The sequence below is a fragment of the Peromyscus californicus genome, unplaced genomic scaffold, assembly GCF_007827085.1.
Source record: "Peromyscus californicus insignis strain IS unplaced genomic scaffold, ASM782708v3 Scaffold_1__1_contigs__length_55948999, whole genome shotgun sequence".
Lineage (NCBI taxonomy): Eukaryota > Metazoa > Chordata > Mammalia > Rodentia > Cricetidae > Peromyscus > Peromyscus californicus.
This window is the reverse complement of record NW_026294492.1, coordinates 45732286-45754020: the sequence shown is the minus strand read 5'-3', so window position 1 is coordinate 45754020 and position 21735 is coordinate 45732286. Positions and strand designations below refer to the sequence as shown.

The 21735-nt window shown below is 38.5% G+C and overlaps 1 protein-coding gene across 5 annotated transcripts in view; it reads left to right on the top strand.

Moving 5' to 3' along the window:
• The first annotated feature begins 7221 nt into the window (after positions 1–7221).
• The window catches only part of LOC128115677 (protection of telomeres protein 1-like), a 48427-nt gene continuing 33913 nt past the window's right edge, over positions 7222–21735 (top strand). Inside the window, exons 1-4 of one of the 5 annotated variants that reach the window (XR_008220270.1) lie at positions 7222–7335; positions 8142–8327; positions 17338–17385; positions 20520–20634. Coding sequence is in view for 3 of the 5 variants with exons in the window: in XM_052746649.1 (XP_052602609.1) it covers positions 8316–8327; positions 17338–17385; positions 20520–20634 (175 nt within the window). In the remaining 2 variants the exon portion in view is untranslated. Of the gene's footprint in view, positions 7336–8141; positions 8328–10988; positions 11041–17337; positions 17386–20519; positions 20635–21735 lie in introns of those variants that run through there. The other 4 variants (XM_052746649.1, XM_052746650.1, XM_052746651.1 and 1 more) reach the window with 4 other exon arrangements.

Below are 21735 nucleotides of genomic sequence, written 5' to 3'. Positions count from 1 at the left end.
GAAAAACCAAAAAAAAAAAAAAAAAAAAAAAAAAAAATAAAACATCTATGTGGCATTAAAACTAAGGAAACATAAATTTCTTTCTACTAGTGATTCTGTGATACTATAGGTTTGATTGAACAGGTTGGTAGAACATATGTTGTAAGAGGCAATGCAGCCTATTGTTAACTTTGTGGTCTGAAGTGTTTAGCTGTCAAACTGGACTCCTTAGTAGACCAAATCATTTGTCATTGAAACATTCTGAAATATACCTTCATGTTTAAAAGGAAAGGAATTAAAATTGCTGAAGTTTAATACTAAAAATTTTCATCCACTGCAGTTAATTATGCAAGTACTAGTCTTAGAATTAAGAACACAAGCTGTAACAACTTGACAGAGGAAATCCCCAATGTTACTTGTTTTCTAAGGTACTTAGAACAAAACCCTAAGCTTCCCTTGGTCTTGTAACTCAGCAAGGTTTGTGAATGAAAACACAATGACATTCTGCTTTAAAATGTAAATAAAGCTGAGATAAATTTAAAAAATAATGTATTTCATATCAATGTTTCATGGCAGAAATTGCCACAATAGATGCTTACCAAATAATGAGTAACAGTGAAATCAATCTCAATACTTACTACTTGTATGAATGCTATCAAAACAACAAATAAGTAAGTGTGGCTCTTTTTATAAAAGTGTGTCTGAGAATATGTTTGTATGCACCAAAAATAATAAAAAGAGAGGAGCCATGAATTTGGAAGGAAATTGGAGGCCTAGAAATTGTTGAGCAGAAGAGAGCAAGCAGGTAAATCGTGTAAAAACAGTTTATATATATAAAGTAAAAATAAATTGAATGAAAATGTCCTTATTGTTTGTTTTCATAATTAATTGAGGCTTCATATAAATAGTTTTCCATGAAATTGATTAGCACTTATTTATTTCATGGGAAACAAATTCTTTTGTCACTTGTGGATTCTATGATAAAATTTTCAGATACATTTCAAATATTAAACTCCTTTAATAAACTGTTATGACACATTCTCACACACAAAAAAACTGATCTTCACACAAAAATGTCATGAACTGAATGCTATTCTTATGCTTATATTGATTCACAAAAAAGATTCATATTAGTGCCTTTTCAATACATAAGTCTTTGAATTGTGAGATCTGTCTGAGACAAACATATATGAGCAAGTTTTGTGCCATTTAAAAATGTCATTACCCTAAGCATGATAGAAAGTAAGATACTTTAACCTCTGACAATCATATAATATTCCTTTGAGTTCTGCCATTTGCTGATTTTCTACTTGTTAAAGAATAACTTCATGGTAGGCATGGGCCACAGCATGCACAGCATTGTATAAACTGTAACTCTTTTACTCTTGACCATGTCAAATTTGTGCTGTGCCAACAATTCCAATAAAGAATTGAATGAACAATGGTTCGAGTGATATAGCTGGTCTTAGAGACCAAACAACTAAAATAATTCAACTCTAGTCTCCTCTGAGAAATATCTACTTAGTATTTTGAAGCATTCATTGTCTGCATAAAATTCCTAAATTTATAAACCTTACCATGGTGGTATGCAAAAGTGACAGTCCCATGGAAGGGGTCATAGCTAAAATCTCTCTAACTTGTGATGACACCCCATTGTGAGGTGATAACCCAGATTTTCCATGCACCTAAATATCCCTGTCTTCTGAAGCTGACTTCTAGGGTAGAGTTCATCTCACCATAAATGATAACAACCTCTGTTGATGATGTCATGATGTGTTTATCACTTATCTTAGCCCCTGTTATATATATCTGCATGTTTTCTGGGATCACATTCACAAAGACTAAACAGACTCCATGTCCTTGCACCTCTTCTCAAATCTGAGAGAAAATGAATACCCTGGTGATGTGTAAATCTATTTACTCTTATCAATGAAAATCAGGAATCAGATATCAGGATAAAAACCTGAAAGATCAGAGAAGAAGGGGAGCAGCCACAATCACTTCCTACCTTTTCTATTCCTCTAGTTCAAAAGGGTCGAGATTCTGTCTTTGCCCTGCCTTTTCACTTCCTATTTCCTTTCTGTACAAACCTTCAGATATCTATGGTTAACTAGTGACTAGCTCTGCCCTCTGACTCCAAGCAAGCTTTATTTGTCAGAATACAAACAAAGTATCATACAATATTTCCCCCTTTTTTTCTGAATAAAAAGTGAAGATTTCAACTAACAGAAAAACTATATACAATAAGTACAATAACTATATACAAGTGTATAAGGCAATAATTGCATTGACAATGTCTAGTTCACTAGCATTTGACAAATTCAAAGAAAATACTCCATTATCTATCCTATCTTGGTGTTTACAAAGTGTTGTACCTAATTCATTTTCTATCCTAACTTACATTACCAATCCAAAACTATCTTTTTATGTCTCTAAACTTTATAAACTTTACACCTCTTTTCTGTCTTTTCTGAATTTGTTAAAAATGAAAACTATAACAATAACTATCTAGACTTCAACTCCATCAGACACCTGAGAAGCATATAATATTACCTGAGTAAGCAGGAAGTCCAGAGTGAACAACTTCCAAAATTAAGAAATGACAGAAACAGCTAGCTGCCTAGACAGTTACCCTAGGTTCCTCTGCAACATAGTGGCATCCATCTTTAGCCTGTGAGCCTCGAATATCTGACAGACTTTTCTGTGAAGCAGGATTTTTGAAGGATGGTCCCACCTTGTCCTGGCAAGGTTCAGCAGTCACTTTCTTTTGTGTCCTGCTTGTCCAATTTGGACAGCATACTGTCAGCAGTTAAGGCAAGGGAAGTTTCTTGCCTAATGGATAACTTTTACCACAAAGAAAGCAAACTCCATACACAGTTTCTTCAATGCCCATCATCTTTTCTGAAGTAGATTGGTTCTGCCAGGGGCAAGCATGTTTCATTGTCATTTTAAAAAGTTATGTTATTAAAACATCTTAAATGTCATATTCTGTAGATCTCTGAAGTGTTTGAAGACCACCGATCTATCTAGAATATAGATCTCTGTTTGACCTTGAAAACTTATCTGACATGACTACAAGTTTGATAGTAGTAGGTGACTAAATACTAAGTTGCATTTTTTCACTTTACATACCAACCACAGATCAGCCTCTTCTCTCCTCCCACCCTCTAGCTTTCTCCCCCAACCCACTCCCTATTCCCTCCTCCAACAAGGTAAGACCTCCCATGGGGAGTCAGCAGAGCCTAGTACATTCAATTGAGGCAGGTCCAAGCCCCTCTCCCAGCATCAAGGTTGTGTAAGGTGTCCCTACCTAGGTAGTGGGCTCCAAAAAGACAGTTCACGCACCAGGGATGGATCCTGATTCTACTGCCAGGGGACTCCTAGAGCAGGTCAAGCTACACAACTGTCTACTTATGCAGAGGGCCTAGTCTAGTTCCAAGGAAGCTCCACAGCTGTTGGTCTAAAGTTCAAGAGTTCCCACTAGCTTGGTTTGGTTGTCTCTGTAGGTTTCCCCATAAAAATCTTGATACCCCATGCTCATAGAATCTCTCTTCTCTCTTTTCTACTCGAGTCCTGGAGCTCGACCTGGTGCTTGGCTGTGGATCTCTGCATCAGTTTCCATCAGATACTGGATGAAGACTCTATCATGACAGTTAGGGTATTCACCAATCTGATTACTGGGATAAGCCAGTTCAGGCATCCTCTTCACTATTGCTAGTAGTCTAAGGTTTCATCATCCTTGTGGATCCCTGGGAACTTCCCTAGCACCCGGTTTCTCCCTTTCCCCATGATGTCTCCCTCTGTCATGGGATCTCATTCATTGCTCTCCCACTCCATCTCTGTTACAGCTTGACCATCCCATTCCCTTATATTCTCATCCCCCATCCTCAACCCTTTATTGTGCCCCTAACCCTAGTTTACTCATGGAGATTTCGTCTATTTTCCCTTTCCAGAGCAATCCATGCATTCCTCTTAGGGTTCTCCTTGCTAGCTAGTTTCTCTGGAACTGTGGTTACAGTCTGGTTATCCTTTGCTTTACATCTAGTATCCACTTATGAGTGAGTACATACCATGTTTGTCCTTCAAAGTTGGGGTTACCTCACACAGGATGATATTATCTACTTCCATCTGTTTGCCTGCAAATTTTATGATGTCATTGTTTTTTACCCTGCCTTTCTTTATTATCCTAAAGAGTTTGTAATAATAACTTTCAAGGACTAGAAATTCATATTACACTGTTAAATTAGCTGTATAGGTACCATACCTTGAACAAGAGAAATGTGGCAGAAATGTGGCCCTCCTCCTCTCCATGCTCTGGCCAAGGTGACTGTGGGAATGTTGAGTGTCAACTGCAATTCAGGTTTCCTTTTGCACATAGATTGGGATTCGAGTTGGGCCTCTTAGGTACACACTGCAATGACCACATGCTTAAAACTTTGAGCCCCCAGTCTTTGGAGCCCAAAGGACTGGGAAACTGCCTCTTCTCCCACCCCCTCACCAAGAGAACAGCCCCTTGTGATACGAGTGAAATCTGGAGTCATAAGCCCATCATGCAATGATTGGGAAAAAATAAGGCCCCATCTCCGGGCTGGGCAGACCAAGTCTCTAGATGACTGGCCGCACTGGTGGAAGCCCATGAACTGTAGACTGGTGGCTGTGGAGCCCCCATGGGCCTGGAGTAACCCCTCTGGATATGGAAGACGGTTGTTTGGCTCAAACTGTTTGGGGGTCAGCCAGACAGTGGGATCGGGATCCATCCCTGGTACATGGGCAGGCTTTTGGGAGACCAGTGTCAGTGGTGTGACACCTTGTGCAGCGTTGGTGCAGTGGAGGGGGGGCTTGGACCTGCCTAGGCTCAGTGTGCTGGGCTCTGCTGACTCCCCATGGGAGACCTTGATTTGGGGGATGTGGGATGGCTTGGGAGGGAAGGCTATGGGGTGTGAGGAGGGAGGAGATGGAATCTGTGGGTGGTATGTAGAGTGAGTAGAAAATTTCTTAATAAAGAAAAATTTAAAAAAGAAATTTTAATTCATTTTATATACCAATCACAGATCCCCCTGTTCCCTCCTCTCATCCCTCCAACCTTCCCCCCACAACCCACCCCCCATTCCCTCCTACAAGAAGGTAAGGCCTCCCATGGGGAGTCCACAGAGCCTGGTACATTCTATAGAGGTAGGTCCAAGCCCCTCCCCCTGCCTCAAAGCTGTGCGAGGTGTCCCAACCATTTTTAAGACTTCTTTGTTAACCAAATCCCAAAATAAAAAATATTCCTAGAATTCTGAAGAGTAAAAATTATATGCTGTAAATATTTTTAACCTAAAATTACATAAGCATGTGAATACTTACATCAGAGTAACTAATGTCTCCCTGGATATTTTTAGTTCCATGCTTGATTCTCTCCATACCTGCACCACTTCAGACAGTTCTTATAAGAAATTTTGTGGTTCTAAAGTTTGAAAACCAAAATTTAAGATTTGGCTTTCTATAAACATCAATGTTCTTTGAGTGATATCTAGAAATTACTCCAATATCATCCAGTCTGACAGAGTAAAGCAGCACCCGATTTACAAAGTGCTATGATCAACTTAGAGAAATCTGATCCCATCTCTACCTGCCTGCCCCTAGTCCATTCACAAAATCTATTCTAGTCCTCCTTCCCAGGGAGATCCATGCATCCCCTTGAGTTTTCTTGTTATGTAGCCTCTCTGAGTCTGTGGATTGTAGCATGATTATCCTTTACTTAACAGGTTATGGCCACTTATAAGTGAGTACATATCATGTTTGTCTTTGTAGGTCCAGGTTACCTCACTCAGGATGATATTTTCTAGTTCCATCCATTTGCCTGCAAATTTCATGATGGCATTTTTTAACAGCTGAGTAAATCTACCACATTTTTTATCCATTCTTCAGGTGAGGGACATCTATGTTGTTTCCAGTTTCTTTCCATTAATCAACCTGTCTGTGCTTATGCCAATATCATGTAGGTTTTTTTTTTTTTTACTGCTTTAGCTCTGTACTACAGCTTGAAATCAGGGATGGTGATACACAAACCTAGACACATTAAGAACAGGGAATCTCAATTGAAGAATGGCTACCATCAGCTTGGCCTATAGGCATGTGTCTATGGAATGTTCTTAATCAATGATTGATATGAGATGACATTACTGCTAATGGACTGCTTCGGAAGTTGTTCTGAGAGTTATAAAAAGGAGGACTGTGGCGATATATTGTGTACCCCAATAAAAGAATAATGGACCTTCATTTTCATCAAGATGATTTCAATATTTTTCCCACTTCCTGAAAAAAAATGAGTGAACATATTGAATACATGAGATTAGATTTAAACTAATAGGAGAATGTTTTGACAAAGATACAAAATGTTATTGTGTTAAAAAATGCATTTGAAGCCGGGCAGTGGTGGCCCACCCCTTTAGTCCTAGCACTTGGGAGGCAGAGCCAGGTGGATCTCTGTGAGTTCTGGGCCAGTCTCGTCTGCAGAGTAAGATCCAGAACAGGCACCAAAACTACACAGAGAAACCCTGTCTTGAAAAACAACAACAACAACAAAAAAAACCCCAAAAACCAAAAACCAAAAATGCATTTGAGCCTGAAACAAATGGTTCCTAATTCCTCCAAATATTCATGATAAAAACTTGTGAAGCATACACACTTTTGTTCAGCTTTCTAGAATCCAAAATTATTCATTATAAAGTTTCTAAAATTATGACAATTTTTGATCACTCAAAAATACAGTCCAGAAAGAAAAATCTTCAGGCTAAGGAAGTGCTCTCTGTTGTGTTCAACTTGCCTCCAAATCGCATAAATAACCCTAAACTGCGATAATAACAACCACATAACATTGTTATCTTCGTGTATTTTTTACACTTTTGTAAAATATGAATTTGGGTACATAACTTAGAAGGTGAATAAAAGCTGCTGCCCCGAGAACTTCAGTAAACTAAAAAGAATCTGGACTCTGTTTCCTATTGGCTTTAGAATTTAGAACTCTTAAAAGCAATCCCTTCTAGCACTTGTGGTGTTTCACCTGAGCGCCCAAGAGTTCCACTAGGGCAGTGGAAAGAGGAGCACAATTCAACCTGCTTTGCTGTGAGAACCTGGGAGGAGCTTGGCCGAGGCCCCGCCTCCTAGTCTGGTTAGCGCAGGAAGCCGGGCCCGCGGAGAGAGTGCTAGTGCAATGCGCATGCGTGTGTCCAGGCGCGCTCCGGAAGTCACGTCTGCGTGGTTTGAAACGGTTGCCAGGTTTCCGGGTGGCTTGTGAGTGAGAGAACTCAGGGGTAGACGCGGCTGTTTTGTCCCTGAATGATATAATGGGGGTTGTTTAGTTCCAGATTTGAGGTACTGTGCCGAAAATGCGTGCTGTTTCGCCGGCGGCGTTAACCCGCTCTCTTCAGCCCCTGGGGGGGGGGGGGGGCGGAAGGCGAGGGGAGTGGCTCCAGGTACCAGCCCAGGTGCAGATCAATGGTTTGGGAACGTGGGTTCCCACGCATTGAAGTGGTGATGTTAGTGGGTGGCCCTGGCAAGAAGTTTCAGAAGAAAGATTGAACCTGGTGCACAGTTAACATCAGTTGTCGTTTCTCGGTTATTTACGATTTCGAGGAGGCACCTAATACTCTTGGAATGAGGAAGCTTTTGGTTCAGTGCGCAAACACAAACTTTTAAAATTGCCAAGGGTATAACAAAACAGAAACCAAATTAGTTTCGCCCCATTGCCTGGATATTTTAAAATACCGTACCGTGGCGAAGTTAGTGAAACTTTCACAGATGTTTGTTGTTTTGAGACACTGTCTATGTAGCATTTGCTGTCCTGAAATAGTGTATGTAGACCATGCTGTCCTCGAACTCACAGAGATCTGCCTGCTTTTGACTCGTGCTAGGATTAAAGGCGTTACAGATCTTAAAACTAGCTTTTAGGAATACTTTTAGTACAAAAGCTAAGTGAAGAGTAGTTCCCTTAGAAGCTTCCCTTAGAAGCGTGCTGTTTATAATTGCAGTAAACCTGTGAAGTTGTATGTTCTTCTAATACTTCCAACCCAATACTGAAGTTGACTTATTAAAGAAAGCAAAACCAAAATTATGTCAAAGATATTTAAGGCAAATTATGGGCTATACTTTGAATAAAATGTTGCTCTTTGTGTTCTCAGCAGCAAGTATCAGCTTGAAGGTTCTATTTGAATTTTCTTGGACATCATTATGAAGCAGAATTGTTGCCACTTCAATTACTAAAGGAATTCAAAGGGTTACTGGAAGTTCAGCTACTGAATAAATTACAGAAACTAGGTTTTAGATCTCTACAGCCAGGATGTGATTATAGCAAGATGTATATCCAGGTAAGTTTGTTAACTCAGAATGCACTTTCCTCCTCTAAAAACTATGCACATATTTTATATTTAGTATCTTTGTGAGAGCACTTAAGATAGGTGTTTTTTTTTTGGTTTTTTTTTTGCCATTACAGTTGAGACTGAATATTTCTATGCTAATTTATGATTTTCCAGCTTTCACTTAGCAAACATTTATTGTTTTGTGATGCACTAGAATATGTTTCTGAGGTACAAAGATAAATAGATCTAGTCACCATACTAAAGGTGATCTCTAATTTTAATTAATAAGAAGCAATAACACTTTGATATGTGAACATAAGAGAATTTTTGTTTCTGATGTGTTAGATTATGGGAGATGAATGAGACTTTCAGTGTAACCATATTTTACTTTCTTTGGGATGATGAGAATAGTTGTGTGTGCTGAGGAATTTGGATGCTACAGTAATGATGTGGGAGTCTCACACCAGATATGAGCAAGAGAAAGACATGATTCACTTTGAGTTTAAACCACTCTGCCTCCTGCACAAAGAATATATGGTACAGATAAGTTATAGCAAATGAAGTGGAAAAAAAACCAATTAGGTAGTGGCAGTAATGCAGATAAGAGATGGTAACTGATTTTCATTAGTGGTATAGGGGACAATGGGAGTAGGTGGGTAGAAAAAATAGTAATCTAATGCTAATAATAACAAACAGCATTTATTGAGTGTTTTTTCTGCGTCTAGTGGCTTCTGTGTACATTAACTCATTTAATTATCACAAAACTTTATGACATTGGTGCTTTATACCTTACCTATATGCTTGGAGGTCGCTACATTTCAGAAGGGTTAAGTGATTTTCCTGAGGTCAGATAGCTAATAATTGGTAGAGGTGACATTTAAATCTAGATAGTTTGTTTCAGACTTGAGATAAAATCAAGAGTTAAAAGGCCTTGGAGAATGGTTAGACTAGAGAGGCAGTGACGTCAGGAAGCTTAACTGTCTGTAATTCCTAGCCATGCCTTGCAAGATGAGTGGTGATACACATTTAAGCCCTGAGTTCAAGTCTCGATATGTAGGAGAGATCTTTGTGTGGGACCATCTTGACCTGCACCTAACTGTAGTCTTGGGCTTTGCTCCTCTGTCCTTTTCCAAATAGGAGTAGAAGGTAGTTTTTGTTTTGTTTCTTTCTGTTCTCTTTTCCAGCCACACTGGGTTTTCACAAAATTCACGGGCCTGTTTCTCCACTCTTCACATTGTGAGGCCTTTGTTCTGAATGACTGATCCGGTAGTTAGTGGTTAGCAGCTCCTATGTGCCCTGTATTTTTCTAAAGACGGTTCTTGGCCCCAACAATCTGTTAAATGTATTCTGTAAATTTTCTCACAAGTACTAGGCAGTGTCTGCCTTTTGCTTTAGGTGAAGCATGTCTCACTAAAGAATCTGTTTCCTCTGTTCTCTAGTAGTTTATTGCCTTGGACCTCCTTTAGTGGGTCAAGGAAAGTTTTAAAATTTTGCAAGTTGTCCAGCTGTTTGCTGTTATTATTCCTTCTGAGTCTTGCATTGTCTATACCCTTAGTCTGTGATGATTTTTTTTTTAATTTTTTTTTTTGTAATGTGGAAAAGTATTGATGTAGCATCAACTTTTAAACCTTTTTTCAATAATAAAACAGATACCCCTATGGATGTTTACATAGAGTCCATGGTGTGTGTGTGTGTGTGTGTGTGAGAGAGAGATTTAAATATGAAAGCCAAAAGAAATTATGAAAAGTTTTGTGAGGAAACACTTTATTCTGTTTGTACTTTTGACTAGATAATTATTTTTTTTTAAGTCGAGAGATTGGAGCACAGACTAAATTGTACTTGTTTCTTAGTGTATTGACCTGGCCTTGTTTTCCTGATTTATGAGTTTTTCATTTCACATTTGGAATTTTCTTCTTTCTTAAATTGCCGTGGGTTTCTAAAATCAAGCTTTATTTTATTTTGTTAAGAGATAGTATTATGGGATAAAACAAAGCTTGGAAAGATTGATGAACGTCACTGTTTTTCTGTAACTTAAGTAAGGATAAAAAAAAAAATCAAGTTATGAACCATACATATTTTTAGGTCCTCAGATTTTTTCTTAGATGACTTAATATTTACTTGAGCTTGGTATATTCACTTCCTGAAAGGATGGTCCAAATGAAATTCAGAGAAAGATTCTCTAAAGATGAATGAAGGTAATAGACTAGCATTGTAACCTGGAACGTGCTTGTAGTAAACTGTGAGTATATTCAAGGAGGACTAGGGCAGTGCAAGTTTTTAAAGGCAAAAGAGCATGCTTTCTGAAGATGGCCATAATCCTCAACCATAGTTATTAGCAGCAAGGGTATCATCAGTCCAGACTTGCACATACGAAGGGCATATGTGTGTGTGTGTGTGTGCCTGCATGCGCGCCTGAGTGCTGCAATGGTCTCTGCAGGGCTTAGGTTGCAGCAGAGACATTTGTAACAGTAACAACCTGGTAGTAGTTTGTGAGAACCCTTCTTCAGAACCTCCAAGTGGCTTTATGTGTTTTGTTAGTATTCTGAAAGCTTTCTCAGAAGATAAAAAAATTCAAATGCTCTAAGTTCTGTTCTGACTTTTGCATATATATTGTTAGAAACAGTCTTCTTTACTAACTTTTTCTCTCCATTTCAGGGAAAACTCTCAGTTATTTTTTTAACATATAGAAATAAAGCAGCTGTTTTGAAGATTAGACCTTAAGGTATGAGGTGTACATACACTGTATTTCTGCTTAGCTTTTTACTTGTCCGCTAGAAATACGTAACTTTTTAGACGTGTATTTCACAGGGACACACACATGTATGAGTGATTTTAGTAGATAATGCATTCATCATAGTGTAGACAATGTCTATTTAAGGTAAAGCTTCTTTTGCCTTTACTAAAGCTTTGCTGTAGTGTGTCTCTAAGCCTCCTCTCATTTCTTTCATAGGTGAAATTCCTTATGAAAGAATCTTGAAGTAAGCATAAGACGTCCCAAGACCAAGTTTGCAACACAAAGGAGATTTATTTGCCCTAGAGTGGCAAAGGACAGGGAATAAGAGACAAAGATAGGAGGTAGAAGGCAAGGGAGAGAGGGAAGGGATATTTGTTCTGAGGAACGAAAGACTGCCTCTGGATAGAGAAGAGACAGACTATAGGCAAATGGCAGTTTATAAGGGAAAGGGGGAACTCCTGTATTAGGATGATTTGGTTTGTTTTGATTGGACATGTTAATTAGGATAGCCAAAGAGGGGCTTTTGATTGCTGGACTTACATGCTTTGATAGCTAGACCTTGGTAGTCAGCCTCAGTTTAGGAAGGAGCCAGATAAGGGAATGGACCTTGGTGGCTAACTTTAGGGTTGTAATCTAGTGGTTTAACCAGCCAGAGGAATGGGAGAGAAGGGTAAAAGGTAAAAGCCATTGGTGACATGTTTGCCATACTTGGGCCTATGTTTGCCATGTTTGGGCTCTTCACCTTTCCTCTCACATCCAGGCTGTTGCAGTAGCTAACTCTCCTTTCTGTTTGTACTTTAACAAACATGGCCTAATCCCCTTAGTAACTTTGTTAAAAGTTTGATTTCAATATATAACTTTTTACGTAGATGCCTTCATAGAGGGAGAATTCTCTCTTTGTTATTGCTCAAGTACTTCTGGCAAGCTAGGAAGAGTACCTTGGGCATTTAGATGCTTCCAGTCCATCTCATTTAATGGCTCTAATTGGTTTAGATGGTCTGGAGCAGTGAATGGAAGCCAGACTATGAACTACAACTATTAAAAACCACCAGTGGAATTGACACAGTTATTAGCACTGGGCATGCAGTGGTGAATCAGACTTAATGATTGCTTCCTGGAGTCATAGGAGAGAAGATGTGAAATCAATAATTATAAAAAATCATGTAGGATATTGCTGGGGGCCAGCCCTGGTGGTTGACTGGTTCCAGAGAGGATACAAGTGTTGTATGGTATTTTGTTTGTGTTCTGACAAATGAAGCTTGTCTGGAGATCAGAGAGTGGAGCAAGCACTAGTTAACCGTGGAGGCCAGACAGTAGTGGCACACACCTTTAATACCAGCACTTGGGAGGAGGAAGCAGGAAGATCAGGAGTTCAAGGTCACCCTGGGCTACATGAGGTTGGACCATCTAAAAGAGAAACAGAGCTTGGCAGTGGTGGTGCATGCCTTTAATCCCAGCACTAGGGAGCTGGAGACAGGACTATCAGGTGGGTGGACACAGGATCTCATGTGCCCATTCAGTCTGAGGATTCAGTTCATAGAGACAGGATCCCCTGCTTTTGGTCTGAGGATGCAGAGAGGTAAGAAATGACTGTGGCTGCTGTGTTTCTCTGGTCTTTCAGCTTTCACCGTCTGTATCTGACTGGGTTTTTATTGTTAAGACTAATTAGGATCACACTTCATACAAGGAGTAGGTGAGGGAAGGATTGAGCCAGGCAGTGGATATTGTGGAAATCTTGCAGCCTGACTGATTGGCAGTCAGAGTACTTCTTTACTTATATGGAATTCAGTAATCAGTGATAGATTCATATTGTTCCAAAACATAGATCATTTCTGTCCCCAGATACATGTTTAACTTCCTCTTACATATCTAAGTTTAATCATCATTAAACCATGATAGAACAGAGTTATCTTTTTTTTTATTCTCTCCTCTCCCTATATCCTCCTGTTCCATTCCCACCTTCCCCAACTCCACCCATAAAATCTCCCAGGGAGATCCTTGTGTCCCCCCAAGTCCCTTCCCCTATGCCCAAGTGCAGTGGATTATAGTATGGTTATCATTTAGTTCATGTCTAATATTCATATATCTATATATCTCATATTTATCTTTGAACAGTTATCTTTTACAGTCATTTTCCCTCATCAACCCCATAATCCATCTTCTGCTTGACAGAAAGAAAATCTCCAAGCTAGCCAAGGGAGATTGCCATGTCCTAAGCACTATATTATTAACTCTTAATGGTCAGAATGCCAATTGTCAATAGACCCAAGAAAACTCAGGTCAATGCTGCTGCAGTTATTATTCAATTTTTGCCATAATACAATATTTACATTTTATATCTTTAGGGAATTTATTTATATCTCTAATCCTGGCATTGTTTTGCTTCTTGGTCATATGACATAGTGGCTCTGTGGGAGCTAATATTTCTAAGAAAGGGAGTTCGTTACACCTCATTCTTTTATCATCTTTCTACATCATTCTTTGCCCATCAGTATAAACCCCTGTGTAGGGCAGATGTAACTTCAGCTAATCTAACTTTGTTGCTGTGCATGCCACATAATCTCCTGGGTATATAACTTGTAATTTGTTCTGATTATCTTGTTTCTGAGTAAGTACAGGGGCAGATGTTTCAAGAATATCTCAGAGCCCAATAAAGAGATCTCTGGCTTCTTTATGTATATCAGAAGCGCCAAGGCATAATGAAGACCTTCAAGTAGATAAGGATGTCTTCCCTAAAAGTGGGAGGGATAGTATGCTCAGGACTTTTCTGGGGAAGTTAAGAAGCAGTACTCCTAGGAGTAGGCATAAATGATTCATAAGAAGTTTTCCATCAATCCAGTATCCCCAAATTGTATAAATATTAAAAGCCTCCAAGCATGCAACCTGTGAAGATCAAAACCAAAAGTGTCATGGCTTTGCTGGATCCTTATCAAGCAGCTGTGCTGGCTTTATGACTTTTGCCATTCCTATCAGATATGGCTATGCCAGGATATGAGTATGGTCTTGACAAAAAACAAGTTTATGGCCCATAAAGATATACTCAAAATAAATTTCCTGAAGCAATCTAATGTATCTACTCTATTCATTAAGTAAAAAGGATTGATAGAAAATTGAAACTTGTCTGTTTGGGGATTTCTGGTAGTTAGGTTTGGTAAATGACCGTTAAGTCGACTGTAAAGTTCAGGCAGGATAGAGAGCAAATAAATAGAAGGCACAGTTATGAACTTCATGTGTGAAATTGCAGAGCAGTCATTCATTAATTAAGAAAACAAGAAATGAGTATAGTATAACATAGGACAAACACAAATTTCAGACCATCCAGGTCTATTTCATTAAGCCATTGAGTTTTATCAGATACACACACCATGCCTATGGGAAAATGAACAAGTCATCATCAGAATTTTTACAAAGGAAACACAAACTTGTAATTAGTATCTAATCCAAAAGAGATAGCATGAGGACAACTCTTCTAGTCCTGTGCTCCCAAGGATAATAATGTCCTTGTGGTCCACAGACTCGTTTGTTTTCCTTTTCATTTCATATCATCACATCTCTCACAGACATAGCATAGCTACAGATGGGTGATAGATCCCTTCCTGGACAGAGAAAATGCTGACCATAGTGAATAGAGAGTTCTGGAAGTACACATCAGACCCAGTGCACAAGAGACTTTTATATGGTACATATTAAAAGTAGAAAGAGACTAAAGCCCAGGAATTTTATTGATACCTTTTGTTTGTTTGTTTTTTGTTTTTTTTTTTTCGAGACAGGGTTTCTCTGTGTAGTTTTGATGCCTGTCCTGGATCTCACTGTGTAGCCCAGGCTGGCCTCGAACTCACAGAGATCCATCTGGCTCTGCCTCCCGAGTGCTGGGATTAAAGGTGTGAGCCACCACCGCCCAGCTTTTATTGATATCTTAAGAATTTGTTGCTAAAATTGAATCAATAAAGTTAGTAATATAATGCAATAGATAAAAGCCTGGCCATTTCTGTTTAGGGAAGACATGAAGTAAAAGAGAATGGAAGAAAATTAAGGAGAATGACCTTATTATAGCTAAAAACAAAAGTGAAAGGGGAGTCCCTATTTGTACTGGTGTTAAAATACAGAGTTCTTATGTCAATATCCTGGATCAATTCTTAGGTCTGACCTGCTGGATATTGATACATGTTAGAGATTTTGCATTACTGATAAAGCCTATCTCAGTGTGCTGTCTCTAGATTTAGTTTCATTTAAATTCTGTTTTTACTACTGTTATGGCATCTGCTGCCTCATTATATGCACTCACTCACACTGCTCATTTACATAAGTAGAGGGGTAGTTTTAGAAGTCTCACTAAATACAGTTGTCTAGTTAGTGCCCTTTCGATCCATGGAGTGAGCATTACAGCCATCCGTGGTTATCCTGTATCTGTAAGTGATAGAGGCTCTTAAGGAAGGTTGTAGTCTGATTCATATCTCCAGTAAGCATTAAACAAGTTTAGATTAACCTGGCTGTACATGTAGATGTGCCTACCATTTATTAAAACAGTCTATGAATGTGCACTTGTGATGTTCAGAGTTATACGTATTTACTGATTGATGGAAAATAATTGCCATGTTGGACACCATTGCAGTGTCTGCATTTGTAGTCTTGTCAATAGGAAGCAGAGGTAATAAGCACTGCATAGTCTTGATGGCATTTAAAGATTTTCAAACCAACTGTTTATGTAAGTGTACACCTTTACTCTCTTGTCAGGTTTTGGCTAGAATACTGTTTCTGTAAGTCTGGGTGAACTGCTTAGTCTTACTGGGTTTTTAAGTTGCATGTGGAATTTGAAATGTTCTCATTGAATTGAATTTGCCAAAATAAACTGACAATAGACAGATTAGCGGGAAATAAAACTGTTAACAGTGCACATGAGCCATAAAAAACAACACACTGAAAGAAGGACTAGAGTTGAGACTTGAATGCCCTCTTCTCCCCTTCAGCATTATTTACTATTTACCCCAATGAAATAGAAAAAAAAATCACCTAAGCAGTAGATAACACAGAGTTCCTCTGTGCTTGAGTGTGACATTGGGTTGTTAGTTTCTTCCTCTCTGCCTTATCTGGGCTTGGTTAATGAAATTACCAAAACGGGCAAAGTGGGGGTTTCTGTCTTTGGTCCTTCTTGTCTCTAATTAGGTTAGGGAACCTCCAACAAAGCCCTCTGCTGTTCCCTGAATGCTCTCAGTTTGAGGTCCAAAGCAGAATACATGAGAGCAGCATTTTCTGGGTCCCCAACAGTTGAACGTTTTAAATTGGAAAAAAAAAAAAAAGAATTAAATGGGTTCCTGCCTTTTGAATGACTCCATGTAGAAATGAGGCTCTTTTAAACTTGTAGTTATGTATCTCTCAGTGACAGAGAAATGCATTGTGGGTGATTCAAGTACTGAATGAATTGTGGGTGATTCAAGTACTGTGCATGTGCTTAACAAACTAAGCTTCTGAGTGTTCAGCCATGTGACCACCATTCTATATTTAGTCCCTTGTTATTTTGTCTTTTTTTTTTTTTCTGGAGCTGAGGACCCAACCCAGGCTAGGCAAGCGCTCTGCCACTGAGCTAAATCCCCACCCCCTATTTAGTCCCTCGTTGTCGGAAATGTCCTTTCAGCATATTTAATAACGAGGCTTATAAAAACATAGACATCCAGATCTCATGTCACTGTTTGCAGTGATTTCTACTTGCAGGTACTTTTGATAGAAACTTAAGTTCCTTTTAAATTAACCATTTGGCCCTTTTAGGGAAAATGAATTTTTCTCTCACTTTATTCTTTGTGAACATCATCATTTCCTTCTTTTTCACTTCCTTCCCTACCACAGTTGTAAACTGCCTCTGTGGTAAAAGCTTCAGTGAGTCACAGTTGAGCCTGCAGGTCAACCTAATGATTTTAGTATTCCCAAAAGCCTTATATGGCTTGAGGTTTCTTTTTGTGATAATAAAACATAATGAATAAGCTTGAAAATGGTCAAATTTGTACTTACAGTGAGTATTACTTGGGAAAAGTCTGGGTGTGGTTCTATACAGGGAGAAAAATTGAATACCAACTCCAGTTTTCTACCTCTTATAACTTTTAAAATTATATATATGTATGTGTCCAAGTGGGGGTAGGGGAGTCAGCCCCTGCAGCTGGAGTCATAGTCAGTTGTGAGCAACATCGTAGAGTATTTGAGTATTGTTAAATGTATAGTTAACCCTATTTGAAAGCCTGTGATCACCTTGAAGATAGCATGCATACAAATAAGCCTTTTCTCTTTTGTTTTCAGGATTTTGGTAAAACTATAAGGGGATTTTCCACAGAAACAATGTCTTTGGTAAGATGATATTTAATTTCATTTAGGATACACAATGTACACACACATTGGATCTACTTTATAGTTTGATTTTAAATTAGCTTACTTTATACTTGAAATATACTACATTGTCAATACAATGGAAAACTGATACCTTCACTTTTTTTATATGATGATGTTGTATTACAGTTCTATATTTACCTAGTAATTGTTTTGTTGCCTGCATTATCTAAAAATATCTGCATAAGGTCTACACTCATACTTTATGAAGGCATTGCAGTTTTTATTAGTTTAAACCACAAGCAAATTCTTTTCTTTTGCTTTTTGTCAGCTTGTATTATATTAGGCTTTTATGTGCTGAATTGTGACTTAACAGATTGTACCAATGAAAACTTTTGTTACTTGTGATAAATTCTTTAACCAATTTTTTATTGTTTTATACAAGTTTGGTGTCTAAAGCAGCAATGGAAAGACTCCCATAGGCACAGCTGAGTGAACCTGGAAAGAAGGCCATGTGTTGCTAAAGTTAATATAAATAATACCTGCACTTGTTACTTATTTATATTTCTGTGTATGTGCATGTGCCTACTTGAGTTTATGCGCACCACTTTCATTCAGGTGCCCCCAGAGACCAGAAAGTATTGGAGCTCCTGGAATTGGAGTTAAAGGTATATTGTGAGTCACTCAGTATGGGTGCTAGAAACCAGGCCTGAGTCCTCTGCAAGTAAAAGAGGTCTTTAACCGATGCGTGTGCATGGGAAGTACATGTGAATGCGAACAACTGATGGCCAGGTGTCTTCCTGTCTCACTGTCCACCATATATTCTGAGGCATGGTATCTCATCAAACCCAGAGCTTGCTAATTCTAGTCTAGCTAGCCAGCTTGCTGCCAGGGTCCTCTGTCTCTGCCTCCAGAGCACTGTGATTACAGGTGAGCTGCAAACACACTCAGCATTGACCTGAGTGCTTTATTCCTCATACATTTATGACCAGTGCTTCACCTACTGATCATCTCCCCAGCCCAGATAGGTGGATTTTCACTTTATAGGCATATATTGTCTTGATTTGTATCCCCTGCTATAAACTGTATTTCATTTAAAAACACTGTTTTTAGGGATGAAGTTTGTTTTTGTTTGTGAGGTACAGTGGTGGTGGTTGTATTGCTTGCTTGTTTAGTTAGTTCTGGGGATTAAACCCAGGCTCTTTCGAGTGACAGTCAACACTCTCTGAACTACATCCTCAGTCCCCAGCCCTTATATTCTCATGCCCCCATTGTATAACAAGCTTGTCTCAAGCCTTTATGACATAATAGAAGCCTTTCATGTCTTTGTGAAATATAGATAGATGGCCCATATGCTGAATGGTTTTTGAAGATGTTACCAGATTATCTTTAGTTTATTACCATACATAATAATATAAAGCCTGTAGCTTTTTCATGAATGTTTTAGTATATATAAGGGGACCTATGTAGTCTAATGCCATAAAGGCTTGTCATGTATGACTATTAAAATAAAAATAAATAAATAAATAAATAATAAAAGTAGTTCTTAGTAGCTGGGTGGAGTAGTGCATACCTTTTAAATCCCAGCATTTGGGAGGCAGAGACAGATGGAACTCTGAGTTTGAGGCCAGCTTGGTCTACACAGTGAGCTGCAGGACAGCCAGGACTACACAGAGAAACTGTCTCAAAAAACCAAAAATAAACAAACATAAATAAATAAACAAATAGCTCTTGGTTAAGTGTGGTGGCACATGCATGCCAGAACGCAAGAGAATGAGGCAGGAGGATCATATCCTGTGTCTCATGAAGACACTATACCTCAAGCCAGAAAATAAAATCTTATTTCATAGCTGCACTGATCATCCATAATTTCTGTATTTGCCATCCTGTTTGTTACCCCCTATTAGACAGGAACATTCTCGTTCTTTTAGGACTTGTCATAGAGCAATAATGTACCTTAGCAAGCACTGTCATGAAAGAGGGAATGTGAGATCAGTTATCAGTCGAACACATAGTAGGATGCTGTAAATACTATATGCCTGTTATAGATATTAGACACAGCTTTTCCATCAGCTTGTCAGGCTGCTTGCAGATCTCTGATGTAGGTTATATACAATGCTTGTAAGTTTGTGGTTTTGTTTAGTTTCCATGTTACCATCTGTCGATGATGCACATTTGCTCATCACTCCCCTTACCTAGCCTGTTAACTTTCCCCTAACAAAGTTTGTCTCTTAAGGTCAGAAGGATTTCTGTGCCTCCTAACCCCTGGAGACTCCTCTTGGGAAATCACACTTTACTGTCAGCAAAGAAACAAATTAACTACTTGCTCATTTGTAATTATGTAAATTTATACATAATGTTCATTGATAATTTCCATTCAAGAGTACATTAACCCAACTTGTAAGAGGATGACTATGCAGAAAAATCCATTTATTAATTTATACTGAAGAGTAACTTAGCTATATAAATAGGTAGTGACTAATTTCAATGGAATGCCAAATTAATAATTTCAGAGTGTTTTATTGTTTATTTGGTTGGTTGGATTTTTGAGTAATAGTGGTTCATATCTCTAAGCTGTGCTGGCTTTCTCATTCATGTCAGTGTCAGGGATAAGCTCGTTAAGGTAGAATACAGGTCTACCTTATTTTGAGTGCTCAGACACAGATCTTTCCTGTTTGTTTTGCTGAGCATTGCTATATCATAATTGAGCTTCAGGTCCTGGATGGCACAGAGCTCTGGTAGCCCCTCTGTGTATCCAGAAATGTCACCACACTTAGTTATCTCCATCAGGAAGATTCTCTTAGAGCTGTAACACTGAGTTAAAAGTATTTCCTTTCTGTTACTGCTTCAGCTTATTTCAGTGGAGTCTTTTGTTCTTTCTTGTTAAAGAAATACAATTAATGTTTAAACTTTTATAGACTGGTGTGTTGATTTCTGTTTATCAGCAGAATTGTTTCAAGAAATCTAATTGGTATCTGTGGTAACCCTTCTGAAGCTGTGCATTATTGACCCCAATCACCCCCCACCCCAAAGTCATTTTCTTTAGGAGAAATCTTTTAAAATGAAATGATACAAGCTTAGTAATATATGGGTGTTATCATAATACTCTAAATGTAAATACTGGCTGGTAAATTTGCTGTCTTTTCTTTCTTTAGGTCCCAGTAACACCTTTTACATACACACCCCTGAATGCACTTAAGGATGGCACAGTTGTCAATGTCTGTGGTGTTGTGAAGTTCTTTAAGCCTCCGTACCTAAGCAAGGGAACCGGTAGGTGTCAGAGTTGGGAGTATTTTATGGACGAGAGCTTCATTGTTGGTCTCAGGGCCACAACTCCTTCAGTGACCTAGGTCTCAGAACAATGTCAATCCTGATTTTCAGTTGCCTAATGAAACTGATATGTATTCTTTGGCCATTTTAATTTATGAAGTGAATGTGGTCTTTGGATTCCAGAGTCTTCTTCAACACAATACAAATGTAATTTTCAGAAGGGTGCTAAGTGACATGAAAACATATAGAAGTATAAAATCTGTTGATGAAGATAAATGTGTTACCAAATACTGAACACTCCAGTACTGTAATGATCACACATCAGTCACTCTCAAGTCTGGAATAGAAATGAAAAGTAAACAGAAATAACAGATAACTATAGCATAACTGTAGGCTATGTTGAGATGATAAGGTGTGCTGGGAGGGGAAGTGAGAGATTCCTTTTATGTAATTGAGATTAAATGTCTACAACCTTAGAATGGATTGCTGTTATTATAAAGTATATTATTTGAGCCCCATGTTAGGCACAAAGAAAATACCTGTGAGAAATATACACACAATATTAAAAAAAAATCAAAGATTGTCATTACAGAAGCTCAATGTCGATAGTGTAGAAGAAATTATTACAACTTTACCTTGACATATGAGTCTCTTACAGCAACATTAATACCAGTCAGTAACAAGGGCAGTTTGTCAGGTGTGGCCAGTGATTTGCTGCTGTATTTCGCATGGTGTTAGTCTTAGCTAAAGCCATTGGGGGAGGGTTGGGGTATAAAACAATGGCAGCTAATTGGGAAAGAAGAAATTGAATTGTGTTTGTAAAGAATGTAGTCTCATAAGTAGAAAACCCTAAATACTATGCCAGGTAGTACCTTTGAGAACTAATAAATGGGTTCACCAGAGTTCCAAGATTCAAAATTAGCATTATATTAATTGTATTTCTGCATACCAGTGATGAACAGTTTCAGAGGTTAACAGAGCAGTGTGATTTAGAGTAGCATCAATACTGTAGTGCATGTAGGAATGAAGGAAATCAAGGCTTGTGCTCCAAACAATACAGAATATTCCTGGGATCAATTAGAGATGATACAAACAAGTGAA